The sequence below is a fragment of the Lagenorhynchus albirostris genome, chromosome 16 (genome assembly GCF_949774975.1).
Source record: "Lagenorhynchus albirostris chromosome 16, mLagAlb1.1, whole genome shotgun sequence".
In the NCBI taxonomy this organism is placed as follows: domain Eukaryota; kingdom Metazoa; phylum Chordata; class Mammalia; order Artiodactyla; family Delphinidae; genus Lagenorhynchus; species Lagenorhynchus albirostris.
The window spans coordinates 55,160,094-55,179,303 of record NC_083110.1 but is presented as its reverse complement, the minus strand read 5'-3'; the positions used below and the strand labels follow the sequence as shown (position 1 = coordinate 55,179,303).

At 35.4% G+C, this 19,210-nt stretch overlaps 1 protein-coding gene across 2 annotated transcripts in view; it reads left to right on the top strand.

Moving 5' to 3' along the window:
* HPSE2 (heparanase 2 (inactive)) overlaps positions 1 to 19,210 on the top strand; it is a 572,092-nt gene that overhangs the window by 307,502 nt on the left and 245,380 nt on the right. For both annotated transcript variants that reach the window (XM_060126534.1, XM_060126532.1), the window contains one exon: positions 10,794 to 10,965. In XM_060126534.1, the coding sequence (XP_059982517.1) occupies positions 10,794 to 10,965 (172 nt within the window). The remainder of the gene's footprint in view (positions 1 to 10,793; positions 10,966 to 19,210) is intronic.

Genomic DNA, 19,210 nt, shown 5'->3' with positions numbered 1-19,210 from the left:
AAATTGGTTTGTAAAAGAATCTCAGCTGGTTGTAGATAAGCTCAAAGCAATTAAAACTTACTTACAAATGACTGATGGGGATAATTCCTCCAGGGTTTGTGGCATCTCTGAATTTGGGAGCTTATTAAATTAAATAAACCTTTAATTGGTATAACTGACGTAGTTTGGTGGGGGTGGGGAGAGTATAGGCATCTTTCTGTATACATGTCTGTCCCAAATAACTGAGAATCTGCCCCTTTCCATCCTTCCCCCAAATTATGCTAAACAGTTTAGAGATGGAGCTAATTACATTTTTAAAATGTTGTTTAGTCACCTTAGCCACACAACACTTGATTCCCATCATCATCAATCCATCTTCAAGGATTAACAAAAACAAAGAATCATTTTTGAGGAGGAGAAAAGGCACAGTCATAGATAAGAAAATAGATAGGGATATAGATAGCAATAGATAGAAAAATAACCAAATTTATGAATTTAAAAATTCAATAAGGTAGAAAGTATCTGGTAATGTTCCTGTGAGCATTTCTATCAAGGTAGATATAGATGGTTTTTGAGTCTGTAGTCAAGAAGACTAGAGTTGGTCTGTTTTCCCACCCCCTTGCTTTTATTTTAAAAACTGCATTTCTATTTTTTGATATGACAAATAAGCAGTTTGCCCAAATAAACACACCTTTTAGGGTTTGAAGATTTATTTTGCTGATTCTTCTAATTCATTTTACAACTACTGATAGTTTTTCTTGTGCTAGCATCATATCCCTTAAGATATCCATTGTATTCTGTTCACAACGATTCTGTGTTGTATATTTAGGCCCTTGCCCCTCAAAAATTATCTGATCATCCTCCTGGCTTGGACTTGTCTCTCCAATCTTTTATCCATTTTCTTTTTTGTAACCATATCTTTTTGGACAGACATAATAGTTTAACTATTATATACACATTTAGGGAGGGACAAGAGAACTGGTCAGTTCTCTCATCCTCCCATATACCCACATCCTGTTAACAAGTACTTTATCTCTAGAGCAAATCTGGCATTGGAAAAACTAAAGTAGATATTTCTTTGGTTGTTTCTCCTGGAGTATCTAAACTTAAAGTGACTAAACTTTTTTAAAGTTTAAAGTATCTAAACTTTTTTCTCCTTTAAAATCAGTGAATAGTGTGTGCTACATACCATGAAAGCAAAATATACCCAGTATCAAGAGGTGAAGATTAAGAAAGTTTAGGATGTCAAAGTCAAAGAATGACTTTCTTGATACAAGATTTTTAACAACTATGTTTTGTAGATATAAAATGTTTCCTTAACTGTCATAAATTGTAAACTCTATATTTGATTAATACTAGGTGATGATTGTAATTATTTGCATTTCTATTAATCATTGGTGAATCTAAAGTAAGGAAGAGCAGGGGGGAATTTTGAAGCCAAGACTCAAATCTTGGAAGTGTAGAATAAGAAATTTAATCCAATTCTGCTCCGGAGAGATGGTATTTGTTCTATAGAGGGCTATCCTTAACAAAAATTTTCTGAAGATAATGCAGCATCTCTAATTGAACACTACATTATGAATTGTTTCCCAAATTAGGTATGTTCCCCAAATTGATCTGCCCACTTCTGAGAACAAATAAAAGCCACTGTAATTAATTACGGAATCAGTGTCATATATTTATACCTATGCCTGACCTATACATTCACCAATTATTCTTGTTTGATTTTAGTTATATGAATCAGTTCCCTGGAACCTGATGTCTACTGAGCAATTTCATAAAATCAAAATTATGACCTTATAAAACTTAGCCCCTTAGAGATGATGATTCTGGCAGCCCAGCTTTATTAATCGATTCATTAACCCAATATTTATTAAGCTTTTAGTCTGTGTTTGTGTGGATAAATGTATGATGTATTTATGTATAGCCATTTATACAGTTTTATTATGTATATTTGTGTGTATATAACAGGTATAGTCTTGTGAAGGCCAAACACAGGGTTGAGCCACCGTGTTCAGACACACGTCCAATTGTTTATGAGGCTAGATCATAGCCCATAGCTTTAGAGAACTGTTTTTTTGTTGGAGAGAGTTTGATGCTTAGGGAAGGAGAAGAGGGGGAAAGAGGAAGAGAAGGGAAGATGAGAAAACATATATAGTTTCTTTACCTGATTACTTTTCTCCTTTCCCTCTCCATGCCTGCTTCTCACCTTCATTCACCTTTATCTTCTCTATTCTTTCTCCACCTACTCCCATCTACATAGTACTCTCATGCTATTTAGTAAGTTTATAGACTTGTATAACCATCTCCACAGTCCAATTTTAGAACATTTCCATAACTCCAAAAAGATCCCTCATGCCAGTTTTCAGTCAGTCTCTGTAACCATTTCCAGTCCCAAGAGACACTAATCTGCTTTTTGTCTTTATAGATTTGTCTTTTGTGGACATTTCATATAACTGGAATCACACAATATGTAGTCTTTTGCATCTGACTTCCTTCACTTAGCATGTTTTTGAGGTGTATCCATTTTGTAGCATGTAAAAGTAGTTCATTCCTTTTAATTGCTGAATAGTATTCCAATGTATGAATATATATATTCATATATATGTGTGTATATATATATATATATCTACATAGAGAGATATCTATATGTATATCTATCTGTCTACCTATATATACATATATATCTTGCATTTTGCTTTTCCATTCACCAGATGACAGACATTTGAATTGTTTCTACTTTTTGACTGTGATAAGTAATGCTGCTGTAAATGTTCATATACAAGTCTGTGTGTGGATATATACTTTCATTTCTCTTAGGAAGATACCTGGGGGAGGAGTGGAGTCGCTAGTTTGTATGGTAAATTTAAGTTCATTTTTAAACAAACTACCACACTACTTTTCAAAGTAGCTGTACCATTTTACATTTTCCCCAGCAATGAATGAGGATTACAGTTTTTCTACATCATTGGAAACACTTGTTCATGTCTATTTTTTTGATTATAGCCATTTTAGTGGTTTTGAAGTAGTATATTAATATGGCTTTAATTAGCACTTCCCTAATGACAAGTGATATTGAACATCTTTTCATGTGCTTATCAGACGTTCTTACATCTTCTTTGGTGAAATGTCTACTCAAATCTTTTGCCTTTTTAATTGGGTTATCATATTATTCAGTTGTAAGAGGTTTAAATATATTCTGGATACAAGATCTTTATCAAACATATGACTTGCAAATATTTTCTCCCAGTCTATAGCTTATTTTATCATTTCCTTTATGGCATCTTTTGAAGTTCAGATGTTTTGAATTTTGATAAAGTTCAGCTTATCAATTTTTTATTCTATTCCTTGTGCTTTTGGTATCATATCTTTGCCTAACCCAGGATCACAAAATTTTTTTCCTATTTTTTCTTTTAAAAGCTTTGTAGTTTTTGCTCTTACGTTTGGGCGTAAGATCCATTAGGAGTTAATTTTTGAGTATGGTGAGAAGTAAGAATCTAAATTCATCTTTTTGCATATGGCTATCAAATTGTCCCAGCATTGTTTGTTTAAAAGATTATCCTTTCCTTACTGAATTCTCGAGACACTTTTGTCAAAAATCAGTTGACCACAAATGGGTTTATTTCTGGACTCAAGTCTTTTCCACTGATCTGTATGTCTGTTCTTGGACTACTATACTAGGACTACACTGTCTTTTTTTTTGATATATGCATTTATTGCAAAATGATCACCATGATCTTTTTTTTGATATATGTATTTATTGCAAAATGATCACCATAGGTTCAGTTAATATCCAACTCCTCACATAGTTACAAATACTTTTATCTTGTGATGAGAACTTTTAAGATCTACTCTGTTAGCAACTTTCAAATATACAATACAGTATCGTTAACTATAATCACCATGATGTACATTACATCTCCGTGACATTTATTTTATAAGGTAAGTTTGTATCTTTTGATCATCCTTACCCATTTTGCCACCCTCACACCTGCTTCTGGTAACCACCAATCTGTTCTCTATGGTTTTTATTTACATTGTCTTGATTACAAGTTTTATAATAAGTTTTGCAATTGGGAAATGTAAGTCCTCCAACTCCATTCTTCCTTTTCAAAATTGTTTTGGCTCTCCTAGGTGTTTGCATTTCCATGTACATTTTAGGGTCAGTTTGTTAAATTTCCTCAATAAAGCCTGCTAGAATTTTAACAGAGAACATTGAATCTGTAGTTCAGTTAGGGAAAATTGCCATCCCAATAATATTGACTGTTCCTATCCATGAGCATAGATTACGTCCCATTTATTTAATTTTTAATTTCTCTCAGCAATGTTCTGTAGTCTTCAGTGTACAAGTTTAGCACTTCTTTTATTAACTTTATTCTAAGTATTTTATTCTTTTTGATGCAATTACGAATGGAATTATTTTAATTTCATTTTTGTATTGTGCATTGCTAGTATTTAGAATTGATTTTATATATTGATCTTTTATCTTGCTGAACTTGATTTTTAGATCTTGTTTATTTTCCCCTACCTGTGTGAATTCTTTAGGATTTTCCATATACAGGATATGTTGTCTAAGAATAAAGACAGTTTTACTTCTTCCTTTCTAATTTAGATGCCTAAATTATTTTCCTTTCCTGATTGCACTGACTAGAACCTCTAATACAGATGTTGAATATAAATGGTGAGAGCACACATCCTTGCCTTGTTCCCAGTCTTAGGGGGGAAAACATTCAGTATTTCAATTAAGTATGATATTTTGCCATTAAGCATTCAGTATTTCACCGGTAAGTATATAGATTTTTCTTAGATACTGTTTATCAGATTGAGGAATTTCCCTTCTATTCATAGTTTGTTGAGAGTATTTATTAGGAATGGGAGTTGGATTTTGTCAAATGGTTTTTTGTTTTGTTTTGATTTTTTTGCATCTGTTGTGATGATAATGTGGTTTTGGTCTTTTATTCTGTTAATACGGTATTTTACATTAGTTGGGTGTTGGTATTAAATCAACCTTGCATTCCTGGTGTAAATCCCAATTGGTCATGATATTATAATACTTTTTATATATTGCTGGTTTCAGTTAGTAAATATTTTGTTGGGTATTTTTGAATCTATATTTATGAGAAATATTCATCTGTAGTTTTCTTGTGATGTCTTTGTTTGACTTTGGTATCAGGGGAATATTGACCTCATAAAATAAGTTGGGAATTGTTCCCTCTTCCTCAATTTTCTGGAAGAGTTTATGAAGAATTGTGCATTACTTCTTCCTTAAAAACTTGGTAGAATTCACCAATTAATCCATCTGAGTCTGGGCTTCCTTTGTGGAAGTAATTATAATGACTAATTAAATGTTTTTGTTGTTATAGGCCTATTCAGATTTTTTTTTGAGTTGGTTTTAGTAATTTGTGCCTTTCTTGAAAATTTTTTCATTTCATATACATTGTGTAACTTATTGGCATAAAGTTGTTCATTGGCATAAGGTTGTAGTCCCTTATCCTTTTAATTACTGTGAGGTCCTTAATGATGTTTCTTTCCATTCCTAACTTTGGTCATCTGTGTCTTCTCTCTTTTTTTTTTTTTTTTTTGGTCAGTCTAGCCAAAGGTTGTATCAATTTTGTTCATCTTTTCAAAGAACCAACTTTTACTTTAATTCGTTTTTCTCCATTTTTTATATCATTGGTTTCTTCTCTAATTTTTATTATTTCATTTTTTCTTCTTGCTTTGGGTTTAGCTCCCTCTTCTTTTTCTCCTTTCTTAAGATAGAAGCTTAGATTATTGATTTGAGATCTTCTTTTCTAATGTAGGAGTTTAAGGCTGTAAATTTCCCTGTAAGCATTGGGTTTCTCTTTCCTAAACAACAAAAAAAAGCTAGAAGTCTAACACATAGTTATCAGCAGATCTTTTTTTTTTTTTCCTGTGGTCTCTCTTCTTGGCTTCTTGGCTCACTGTGTCCTCACATGGCCTTCCCTCTTCCCACATGCCTAGGTCTCTTTGTGCTCAAATTAACTTTTTTAAAGACTTTTTTAAAGAGCGGTTTTAGGTTCACAGCAAAATTGAGAAGGTATAGAGATTTCTCATATATCCCTTGCCCCACATGTGCACAGCTTCCCCCACTATCAACATCCCTCACAGAGAGGTACATTTGTTACAACTGATGAACCTACATTATATATCATAATCACCCAGAATTTATGGTTCACATTATGGTTCACTTTTGGTGAGCACATACTATGGGTTTGGACAAATGTATAATGACAGGTATCCATCATTATAGTATCATGTAGAGTATTTACTACCCTAAAAATCCTCTATGCTCCACCTATTCATTCCTCCCTCTTCTTCCTAACCCTTGGCAACCACTGATCTTTTTACAATCTCCATAGTTTTTTCCTTTTCCAGAATATCATATAGTTGGAATCATACAGTATATAGCTTTTTAAGATTGGCTTCTTTCACTTAGTGAAAGACATTTAAGTTTCCTCCATGTCTTTTCATAGCTTGATGGCTCATCTCTTTTTAGTGCTGAAAATTATTCCATTGTGTGGATGTACCACAGTTTCTTTATCCATTCACTTACTGAAGAATATCTTGCTTGCTTCCAAGTTTTGGGACTTGTGAATACAGATGCCATAAATCCATGTGCAGAAAAGTGAGGACATAAGTTTTCATCTCCTTTGGGTAAAAACAAGGAGCATGATTGCTAGATTGTATGGTAAGAGTATGTTTTGTTTTGTAAGAAACCACCAAACTTCCAAAGTAACCATATCATTTTGCATTCCCATCAGCAATAAATGAGAGTTATGTTCCTCCACATTCTAGCTTGTATTTGGTGTTGTTAGTGTTACAAATTTTAGCCATTCTAATAGGTATAGAGTGATATTTCATTGTTGTTTTAATTTGCATTTCCCTGATGACATATAAAGTAGAACATCTTTTCATATACTTGTTTGTCATCTGTATATCTTCTTTGGTGAGGTATCTGTTAAGTTCTTTAGCCCATTTTTTAATCAGGTTGTTTGTTTTCTTATTAAGTTTTAAGTTCTTTGTATATTTTAGATAGCAGTCCTTTATTAGATATGTATTTTGCAAGTATTTTCTCCCAGTCTATAGCTTGTCTTCTATTCTCTTGACATTGTCTTTTGCAAAGCAGAAGTTCTTAATGTTAATGAAATCCAGTTTCTTAATTACTTCTCTCATGGATCGTGACTTTGATGTCATCCCATACATTTTTATATATTATAGTTTCATTTTCATTTCATTGAAAATATTTTCTAATTCCCCTTGTGATTTATTCTTTGATTCATGGATTATTTGTTTGATTTCCAAATACTTATAGATTTCTCAAGTTACTTTCTGTTGTTGAATTCCAATTTAATTTTGTTGTGGTCAGGGCACATACATTATATGAGTTAATCCTTTTCAATATACAAGACTTGTTTTATGGCCTAGCATAGATGGTCTATCCTGAAGCATATTCTATATGCATTAGAAAAGAATATGTTGGGTGCAGTGTCCAAAGATAATTCAATCAGGTAAAGTTAGCTGATGATGTTACTCAGGTTTTCTATATCCTTACTGATTTTCTTTCTAGTCATTGTATTCATTATTGAGAATGTGGTATTGAAGTCTCTTTCTGTTATTATTGAGTTTTCTATTTTTATTTTCAGTTTTATTAGTTTTGTTTCATTTATTTTGGTGTTCTGTTGTTGGTATGTATATGTTTGTAATTGTTATATCTTCCTGATAAATTGGCCCTTTTATCATTATAAAATGCCCCACATTGTCTCTAATAACATTTTTGTCTTAAAGTCTATTTTGTCTGTATTAGTATAGTCATCCCAGCTCCTTTATGTTTACCATTTGCATGGCGTATCTTTTTTAATCCTTTTAACTTTCACTCTTCTGTGTCTTTGACTTTAAAATGTGTCTCTCTAGTTGGATCTTATTTTTTTACTTAGCCTGATAATTTCTGCTTTTAATTGGAGTTTTTAATCCATTTACATTTAATGTAATTGTTGATATGGTTGAACTGACATCTGACATCTTGCAATTTTCTATATATTTCATTTTTTTTTATTCCTCTGTTTCTCCTTTACTGTCTTTTCATTCAAAAGGGATATTGTCTAAGGTACCGTTTTAATTTCTTTTTGTTTTGTTTTAGTTATTTTCTTAGTAGTTTCTTATTATAATACATCTTAACTCATTACAATCTGCTTTAGGGTAACACTAACTTAATTCCAGTTAACTGTAGAAACTGCTCCAATAAGACTCCATTTCCCCCTCCTTTGTGCTATTATTATTCTAAGTATTACATCTTTATATGTTGTAAGCCCAACAATAGAGTTTCATAGTTTTGTTTTATGCAGCTGTCATTTAAATTAGTTAAGAGCTGAGTAATGAATATTTTCAACTGTCTTTTATATTGATCTGTGCAGCTATCTTTACTGGTGTTCTTTATTTCTTTGTGCGCTTTTGAATCACCATCTACTGACATTTCGTTTCACCCTAAAAGACGTTCTTTCTTATTTCTTGTAAGGCAGATTTTCTCACAATGAATTCTGTCCTTTGTTTTTCTGGGAAGGTCTAAATTTTGCTTTCCGTTTTGAAGGATAGATTGCTGCATGTAGAATTCTTGGTTGACATTTTTTTCGGCATTTTGAATATGTCATCCCACTGTCTTCTTCTGGCCTCCATTATTTCTGGTAAAAATTCAGCTACTAATTTCATTGTGTTCTTCTGTATGTGAAGAATCATTTCAGTTCCAAAGTTTCCAACTGATAATTTTTTTGTAATTTCTATCTCTTTATATTTGATTAGTCAATAAAATCATACTTTCTCTTAATTTCTTATTCTTCTCTTTAGTTCTGTAAACATATTTATACTAGCAGTTTTGAAGTCCTTGTCTGCTAAGTCAAACATTTGGGTCCCCTAAGAGATAGTTTCTTTCTTTCTTTATTTTTTTCTTGTTTATGGGTCACACTCTCCTATTTCTTTGCATGTTGTAATTTTGTTGTTGTTGAAAACTATACGTTTTAGATAATATGTTGGAGCAAATCTGGATTCCAAATCCTCCATTCCAGAGGTTATTTTTGTTTTTTCTTTTCTGTTCATTTGTTTGTTTAGTCACTTCCTGGACTAGTCCCATAGAGTCTTGCATCATGTAGCTGCTAGTATCTCTTAAGTTTTTAATTTTTAAATTTTTTTTTTATTTTTAAGGCCAGCTTCCTAGGGGTTGCCCCTGAGTCAGCATAGCTTAATAGTGAGATGATGATTGATCAGAGGTTGTGTTTACCTTGAGCTAATAAGGCTTTCACCCTTTGCCAGTAGATCTGTGTGTGGGTTTGGGAACACTTTCAAAATTTAGGCAGTTTACAAGTCTGATTGGCTTTTACTTTTTGACATGCCTTCTCATGTCTCCTTTATGAGTGTACTAGGTTTCACATTCATCTGGGAATGCATGGATAGCTAGTGCCCTCTCCAGTCCCTCCTGAGCATGCACAGCCTTCCAGACTACAGGGGGTGTTTGTGGGCTTATCAAAATCCTCAATGGCTTTCTTATTCCTCAAATCTCCCTGTTACATTTCTTGCAAGTCTGCTGGTCTGTTTCTTGCCCCTACCAGTGTCAAAACCTGAAGCTAGCCAAGATGTTGGCCTTGCCTGGGATATGTGCTTCATTCTGAATCAAGTTAGCCCCCTCCAGCAGTGGAGCTGCTGGTTTTTAGGACTTTACTTGTCTATTTAGAACTACCAAGTTAATAGAAACTGGGGGAGGGGATTTTGCTCTAAGTTATTTCACTCAGCCACTTTGCTATTATTGAACATTAAGGTTTTTCTAACTTTTTGATACAAGGACCATCTTTATGAAGCTTTCTTTTCTTACCATTTGTATTAGTTTCCTAGGCCTATCATGACAAGCTCAGTGGTATAAAACAACAAATATTGGGCTTCCCTGATGGCGCAGTGGTTGAGAGTCCGCCTGCTGATGCAGGGGACACGGGTTCGAGCCCTGGTCTGGGAAGATCCCACATGCCGCGGAGCGTCTGGGCCCGTGAGCCATGGCCACTGAGCCTGCGCATCCGGCGCCTGTGCTCCACAACGGGAGAGGCCACAACAGTGAGAGGCCTGCGTACCAAAAAAAAAACAAAACAAAAAATATATGTATTTTTCAATCACAGTTCAGGAAGTCTGAAATCAAAGCATTGCCAGGTTTAATTCCTTCTGGAATCTCTAAGAGAGAATCTATTCCATTCCTCTCTCTAGCTTCTAATAGCTGCCAACAAGCCTTGGCATTGCAGCATCCCTTCCATCTTTGCCTCCATCGATACATGGCCTTCCTCCCTGTGGGTCTATGTACCTGAATCTCCCTCTCCTTTCTCTAAAATGACACCAGTCATTGGATTTAGAACACATCCTAATTCCATATGACCTCATCATAAATAATTACTTAAGTAATTACTTCTTCAAAGATCCTATTTCCAAATAAGGTCACATTCTAAAGTTTTGGGTTGACATGAATTTTGAGGGACACTATTCAACTCAGTACACCATCTATTATAAAGTATCATTTGAAAATCAGTACGGTCTCTCTGTTGTGGATTAGTTGATCTTTTGCGAAGATTAGTTTGAAAATAAATAGAATGGTAAAATGGCACTTGACTTTTTAGTTGGGATAGTTTCTCAAGTTAAGCTAGCTTGCACCCTCTTTTTGGTTACTTTGTTTACATTGTTAAGAAAAGGCAGAGAGATCTGTGGACAGGAAAGAGTTGGCAGAACCTCACTCTACTCAACTCTGACTTGCATGTCTGCTTTTAATCTAGAGCCAAATAACTATCGGACCATGCGTGGCCGGGCAGTAAATGGCAGCCAGTTGGGAAAGGATTACATCCAGCTGAAGAGCCTGTTACAACCCATCCGGATTTACTCCAGAGCCAGCTTGTATGGCCCTAATATTGGGCGGCCCAGGAAGAACGTCATCACCCTCCTAGATGGGTAGGTCAGATTATTTAGCAGTTTTTAAAACATTGTTCATTAAATGTAATGAATTAATGTATTTGCATTTTTCCTGGTTATTTCTGGTCTTAAGAAGGGCAGAGAGACTTTTTCATAGTGACATCTCCCACCATAAATCAGGGATTCTCTACCAAACAGTGGAAGAACTTATCTCTCCAGGCCTTCCACAGTCAGCAGAAGAGGGTGGGATTGGGAGGGATATCACAACCTCCAGAACAGCTGGAAAGGATGTGTTGTTTTAGAAAGCACATTTAATATTACAGCATTGCATAACATCACTTAATATTTTTTAAAAGGCAAAATATTATCTACTGTATTCTTGGGACCTCTTACAGAAGGTAAAACTTGACAAAATCCTGGACAGTGGATCCGTGTTAAAAAGTTGAGAAACACTACAAATGCTTGTACATTAAAGCACAGCTTAACAGATAGATTTATTAGGTATTCTAGAGAATTGTTATCATGTGATTTATTTAATTTTGACTGAATCTAACAATCACTTTTTAAGCAGTGGTTATGGATGCAGCACTATGTTAATGCTCTCTTCCCCAGTCCTGCTGGTGGGCCAGGCCCAGATTAAATAAGTGGAACATATATGCATGTTGGGTCCAGTTATGCAGGGTTAGAGTGGATGTCTGAGGGAATAGCATGAGGAAGACTGAAGATATATGTTGAATCAAAGACTCAAAGAGGATACGTAACTACAACAGAGAGGGTAGGAACACGGAAGTTGGGAGAGGCAGGAGTTCATGTGACATACAGAGTATGCACCAAGGCACACCTTTTGTGCAGCATCCTGTCATATTCTGGGACAGGTATGGTTATTCCTACAAATTCAAAGACAAGTAAGATGTTTTCCAGTGAAGTGTACAGCCCAAGTAAGGTTAGATAAATGCTGTACAAGTATAGACAGATACGTTCCAGTAGGAAGAAACCTCCGGCGAACCTCCTGAATGGCCCTTGTGGCTTGATGATGGCTCTTATGACCCTCTCTCTTCCCTTTTGTGGTAGCTTAGTCTTGATCTAAGCTAATTAACGTAGCAGACATTATTGAAGGCTTGGGAAGCCGGAAGGATTTACACTGTAACAACATTAACAGCCTGAGGTTTAATTTTAGGCATTTTCGTCTTTACAAAGAATCCCCAAGCCCTTATTTTAATTCCTATCCTTTCCCCATCCTTCATTTTTCTCTCCTTCTCTCTCAGTAGGAACTTCCGTTTTCTCTTGCAGAACAATTTTCTGACCTTGACTCCTACCTACAAATGCAGCTCTGGGCTTCCCTTTGCATACTTTTGCTGAACTTTGAAATTACTCTGTGTGTGGTGTGTGTGTGTGTGGGGGGGGGATGGTGATGGAGAAGTTGGTTTTATTTTACATGTTTTAATTAGGGGATAAGAATCACATGTGTAGAACATTTTCATAGTTCATAATACACAATCAAGCAAAGACAAATAACTATCACTTAAGTCTACATAGTTATTCTTTTAGATTATACCTTTTCTTTAATGATTTGATTAATATATTTTCATGGGACTGACAGTCTTCTCAGTAGCATGACCCTGTATCAATCATTCATTCATTCTGCAAATACTTGTTGAATAATTGCTATGTTCCAAGTACTATGTTAGGAACTGGGAATGTAAAAATAAACAAAAATAGACACTTTCTCTGCCCTCATGGAGTATATAATATGGTAGGGGAGACATAGACAATAATCAACTTATCTTAAGACTAAAACAGTACCAAGGAGAGGTACATGGTACTATGAATGACTGTAAGTGCTGGGATTTGACTAAGTTAGGTGGTTGGAAGGGTTCCCTAAAGGAGTCACACTTAAGAAGAACAAGCACATGAAAAGATACTCAACATTGCTAATCATCAGAGAAATGCAAGTCAAAACCACAATGAGATATCACCTCACACCTGTCAGAATGGCTATCATCAAAAAGACCACAAATAATAAATGTTGGTGAGGATGTAGAGAAAAGGGAACCCTAGTAGACTGTTGGTGGGAATGTAAGTTGGTGCAGCCACTTTGGAAAACAGTATGGAGATTCCTCAAAAAGCTAAAAATAGAGCTACCATATGATCCAGCAATCCCACTTGTGGGTATATATCTGAAGAAAATGAAAACACTAATTCAAAAAGATATATGCACTCCAATATTCATAGCAGCATTATTTACAATAGCCAAGATATGAAAGAAACCTAAGTGTCCATCAACAGATGAATGGATAAAAATGTGGAATGGAATATTACTCATCCATAAAAAAGAATGAATTTTGCCATTCACAGCAACATGGATAGACCCGAGGGGTACTATGATTAGTGAAATAAGCCAAACAGAGAGAGACAAATATAGTACGTTATTACTTATATGTGGAAAATAAAAAATAAAAAAATGAATGAATATAAAAAACAGAGTCGTCACAGGTACAGAGAACAAACTAGTGGTTACCAGTCAGGGAGAAAGAAGGGGGAAGGGGCAAGATAAGGGTAGGAGATTAGGAGGTACAAACAAACTACTATGTATAAAATAAAAAAGCTACAAGGATATATTGTACAGCATGAGAAATATAGTCAATATTTTACAATAACTTTTAAAATTTTTTTTCAGTTTTGACAGTCTAGGGTTATATTTTTTTAAATTAATTAATGTATTTATTTTTGGCTGTGTTGGGTCTTTGTTGCTGCGTGTGGGCTTTCTCTAGTTGCAGCGAGCGGGGGCTAATCTTGGTTGCAGTACTCTGGCTTCTCATTGCGGTGGCTTCTCTTGTTGCAGAGCATGGGCTCTAGGCGCCTGGGCTTCAGTAGTTGTGGCCCACGGGCTCAGTTGCTCTGCAGCATGTGGGATCTTCCCAACCCAGGGCTTGAACCTGTGTCCCATGCATTGGCAGGTGGATTGTTAACCACTGCGCCACCAAGGAAGTCCTACAATAACTTTAAATGAAGTATAATCTATAAAAATATTGAATCACTATGTTGTACACCAGCAATAATGTAATATTGTAAATCAACTATACTTCAATTTTTAAAAATTCATTAAAAATAAATAAAGTGTAATCTGAAGAATGAGTAAGGTGTTAACTAGACAAAATGAGAAGTAAACAGTATCAGTGTTCTTGGAAGAAAAATAAGTATGTGCAAAGGCCCGAAGGATAAAAAAAGGGCCAGATTGGCTAAAGAAAGGTATAGCTAGAGAAGTAATTAGGAGTCATATTATATAGGGACTTACAGGCATAGTGAAGGGCTTAGAATTTCTTCTAAGTGCAGTGAGACAAATACTGAATGTTTTTAAGGTAGGGAGAGAAATAATTTGACTTATTATACAAAAAGTATGCTGTGTCTCCTCTATGGAAAACGGATTGGAGAGGAGGCAGGGAAATTGGTGAGAAGGCTGTTGTAGGAGTGCACATAATGACGGGAACCTGAATTGGGTTGTGGCAGTGGAATATATTGTTGGAGGTAGAAACCACAGGACTTGATATATTGGATAAGTGTATGGTGATGTGACACAGGGATGTGTAAGTTACTGGGTGGATTTATTATCATTTACGAAGATGGGAAGATAGGGGGAATAACTGGTTCTGGGGGAAAAAAATCATGACTTTAGGTTTCATGTTATGTTTATTGTGCTTGAATCTAAATGGAGATGTCAAGTATATCCTTGAATATGAGTCAAGGGATCAAGGTCTCTGCTAGAGATATTAATTTTAGTGGTCATTATCATGCAAATGGGATTTAAGGCCATCCATGGGAATATAAGAGATCTGTTAGAATATGGAAAGAAAAGAGACAGAGACTTAGGAGAGAGCCCAGAGGAACTATCACATTTAGAGATGTGAGAAAAGAAGGATAGCCTTAGAGGTAAGAGGAAAGGGAGAGATTGAGGTGTAGGAACCAAGAAAAGGAAGTTTTAAATAAGGAGGGAGTGCTGCTAGAAGTCCAGGAGGTCAAGTAATAGAAAGACAGAAAAGTGCCATTGAACTTGGCAACATGCAGGTTGTTTGTGACCTTGAGAAATATAGTTCAGCAGAGTGGTGGAACAGAAGTCAGATCACACTAGTTTGAAGAGTGAATGGAGGGTGAGAAATTGGAAACAATAATGTGGACAACTCTTAGGAGAATTCTTACTGTGAAGGAAAGTAGAAAAATGAAGGGAGATTTGGGGTCAAGGACGATAATGGCATTTTTTCCCCTTTAATTTAATGTGGGAGACAGCAGAACAGGTTTGTATTTCGAGACTTATCCAGGAGAGAAGAAGAGATAGATGATACAAGAGATCAAGGATATAACCAAAATGAGAAGTTCTTTAAGGCTAGAAGAAATGGAATCCAGAGGAATTGGCCTTCATTAAATGGAGGGACAATTATACCATGGTAACCGGAAGTAAGAAACAAATATTTTTCTATGTCAGAAATTAAAAAGTCATACTGAGGAGACACTTCTACCCAGTATATAAGGTATAGTTAAGGCATCCCAGTTTGTGTACATGGTGTAATTTTGGGCACATAGATGCTAGTTTGTTGTGAATAAGTCAAGAACTTGGACACAATAGTTGGCAACAGATGAAAGAAATGATCATGTGACTGGGTGGTGTGGTGACAAGTGGTGAGGCCTACTTCCCCATACATCCGAAAACTAAAAGCACTCAAGAGACTAGAAAAAATTACATAGGGCAAGAAGGAAAGGTATTGATGAACATTTTTTTTCTTTTATGTGCCAGAAAAAATGGGTATTTACCTTTCTTAATGTATATGTACTAAATATACATATATAACTTTAAACACATAAACTTTAAACACATAAACATATAACGTTAAACACATAAACATTCCCAGTGACTCAACCAACAATAACAAAAATGTCAGCACTCTAAATTACCAGCTCTGTAGTTTTTCCAATCCTCCTGGTTATACAGCTATAATTTTACGTAGTTGTGATCATTGTATATGCATCATTTTGAATTCTGCATTTTTTGCCCATTGCTTTATATTGCCCCTTCCTTATTTCTACATAGTTCTCGTATTTGTCATTCTTAATCAGTAAAATATTCCATTGCATTAATATACTGAATTCTGGCTAAGCATTCCCTCACTGCTGGGCATTTGGGCTGTTTCTGGTTTTTGTCTGTAATATATAGCACAGCTGTAAACATCTTTATACAAATAGGTTTTTAAAAAATTTCTTTTGAATTACAGCCTTGGGCTATATTCCAAAAAGCTGGGTTTCTGGGTCAAAGTACTGTATATAATAATTTTTATGGCTCTTGTATTTGTTGCCAAATTTCTTTTCAGAACAGTTTCACCAGGTTGAAGGGCAACAATGTATTAGTGTATCTTTTTCCCAATACTCTACAACAATGAGTATTACTTTTATTAATTTACTCTGTTTTAATTAATGCAAGATTGTACCTCATGGTTGTTTAAATTTGAATCCTGTTAAGTGTGAAAAGAACCAAACATTTTCCAAAACTTTATGTTGTCTCCTTTCCCCTTATTGCACATTTGACTAATGACACAATAACCATTTTGCCTGAGGCACAGACCAGGAGGTCATTTTAGATTCATTCCTCTCCTTTGTTCACAGTCTCCATTAGTTAGTTATTAAGTTTTGTTATTTCTGACTTCTTAGTATCACTCATATCCCATCTTCCTTTCATTTTTATTTTAAACTTTATCATTTTTCCTCCTAAACAATTTCTCCATATCTAGTCTCAGACTCTAATTTCTCCTTACAGATTTCTGAGTAGTTATTTTTAAAATGCAACATGTGGTCAAGTCACTCTTGCTTGAAATCCAAACCCTTTCACATGTACCCCTGGCCTTTAGGGTCCAGTACGTGCCTTCTTTGCAGCTAGTCAGTAGCTACACACCCTTGCACAACCTACACTTAGTACATCAAAGTATATGTCCATCTTAGAAGATGCCACACTTTTTTACCTTTGCACCTTTTTATTTTGTGTCATTTTCTTTGGAATACCACTCTCTTCCCTTATTTTTTCTTTCCAATAGATCTTCTCTGACATCTTCAGGCAGGATTTCTTATCACCTCCTCTGTCCTTATATAGTACTTTATTTTTCTGCTATAGCACTTATCAAATTGATGATAACTTACTTATTTACCTATCTGCCTCCCCTAACAGACTGTAGACTAAGGTCAAGACTCTGTCTATGTTTTATTGATTCTGTAGCCTTCAGAATCTAGGAATAGCTTTAGTTTTATAGAGCCAAACTAATTTTTAAGCTTAAAAAAGCTTAAAACTACTTAGGTATTTACTGGACTATATAGGACTATCTTCCCAGTTAGGATATGAACAAACAGAGATAGAATCTTCATGTTTGTGTCTTCAGATACTACTTATGTTGCCTGGAATATGGGAAGTACTTAATAAAATACTTGTTATATTATTTTCATTTCCTCATTCAGGAACTGGCTCTTCCCAGTTATTGATTTTTATCTAAAGGCATAAGTAGTGTTCTTTAGGGTTTTATTATTTTCCTCTGCTTTTCTTTTATAAACTTTTATGCATCATCTATGTAATGACAATTTTATCTTAATGTATTGCTTTTCTTATTACTTTGAAATATGTTTTTATTGCTTCAGAAGTTACTTTTTATTATAGTTGTTCTTATCCATTTTCTTGTTGGTTGTCTTTTCTGTTTCTTTCCTTACACAGTTAGGATAAAGTTACTACTTCATTTTCACATAGCCTTTTTAAAATGTTTTAATTTTCAATGTTAGGCTTTTTAACTTATTTGGAGTTTATTGCCGTATGTACTATAGAGTAAGGACCTAATCTATTTTTTGGTGATGTGACAGTGTCAAGAAAAGCAGGTATTCATTGAAAGCATGTTTACTGAGGCTTTTTGGGGGGCTTTTAAACCATAGGGAGATGAATACTAAATTATCTCTCAATAAACATTTATTGAACAGCTATTTCATGTTTGATCCTTGCTTAAGTGTTGGGTTTATATTGATGAATAAAGCCAAAGTAACTCTTATTCTCTTGGAGCTTAGCAAGACAGAGCCACAGTAAATAAGAAAACAAATTATCCCAAATTGTGTATAATTCTGTGAAGGAAATGATCAAGATACCTGGAGTTGGAGGATTTATTTGGACAAGGTGATCAGAGAAGACTTATCTGAGGAACAATTTATTTAAGCCAAGAACAAAAGAATAAGAAGGAGCCAACTGTTCAAAGATCAGAGTGAAAGAAGTTTTAGATAGAGGTGGTAGGTTGTGTTTGTCAATGTCCTGAATCAGAAACAAGGTTAAGGCATTTGACCAATAGAAAGATGGGCATTATAGTGAGCAAAAGGAGAGCAGTAGGAGATGAGAATGCATGGACAGGCAAGGACCAGATCATTACTGAACCATGCATACCATGGAAAAGAGGTTGTATATTTTATTCTCTGAGCAATGGAAAGCTATTACAGGGTTTTTATAAGGGAAGCAACATGTACCAGAGTCTACTCTGTTTTGTGTGCCAAATAGATTTTAAGGTGCAAAAGTAAGAAATCAAAAGAGTTCAGTAAGGAGGGTTTTCACTATGAGGTGTGTGTGATTGGGTTAAGGTAATGGCAGAAGAGATGGAGAGAAGTTAAGGTAGACTTGTTTGTTGATGGATATCCCAGCAAGGTGGGGGTGAGAGAATAGGAGGAATTAATAAAGGATGATTTCCACCTTTTGAATGTTAGCATCTTTCTTTCAAGAGCCATCACATGCAGAAAAGGGAGGTTTTCATAAAGAAGTTACACCAAAACGAACCATATTCATACTCAGGAAACTATCTCTGGAGCAACAAAAGATGACTTTAAACTACATTGGCGGGCTTCCCTGGTAGCACAATGGATAAGAATCTGCCTGCCGGGCTTCCCTGGTGGCACAGTGGTTGAGAGTCCACCTGCCAATGCAGGAGACGCAGGTTCGTGCCCTGGTCCAGGAAGATCCCAAATGCCGTGCATCAGCTAGGCCCGTGAGCCATGGCCACTGAGCCTGCGCGTCCGGAGCCTGTGCTCCGCAACGGGAGAGGCCACAACAGTGAGAGGCCCACGTACCGAAAAAAAAAAAAAAAAAAAATCTGCCTGCCAATGCAGGGGACACGGGTTCAATCCCTGGTCCAGGAAGATCCCACATGCCACGGAGCAACTAAGCCCATGCACCACAACTACTGAAGCCCATGCACCGTGCTCTGCAACAAGAGAAGCCCGCGCACCACAA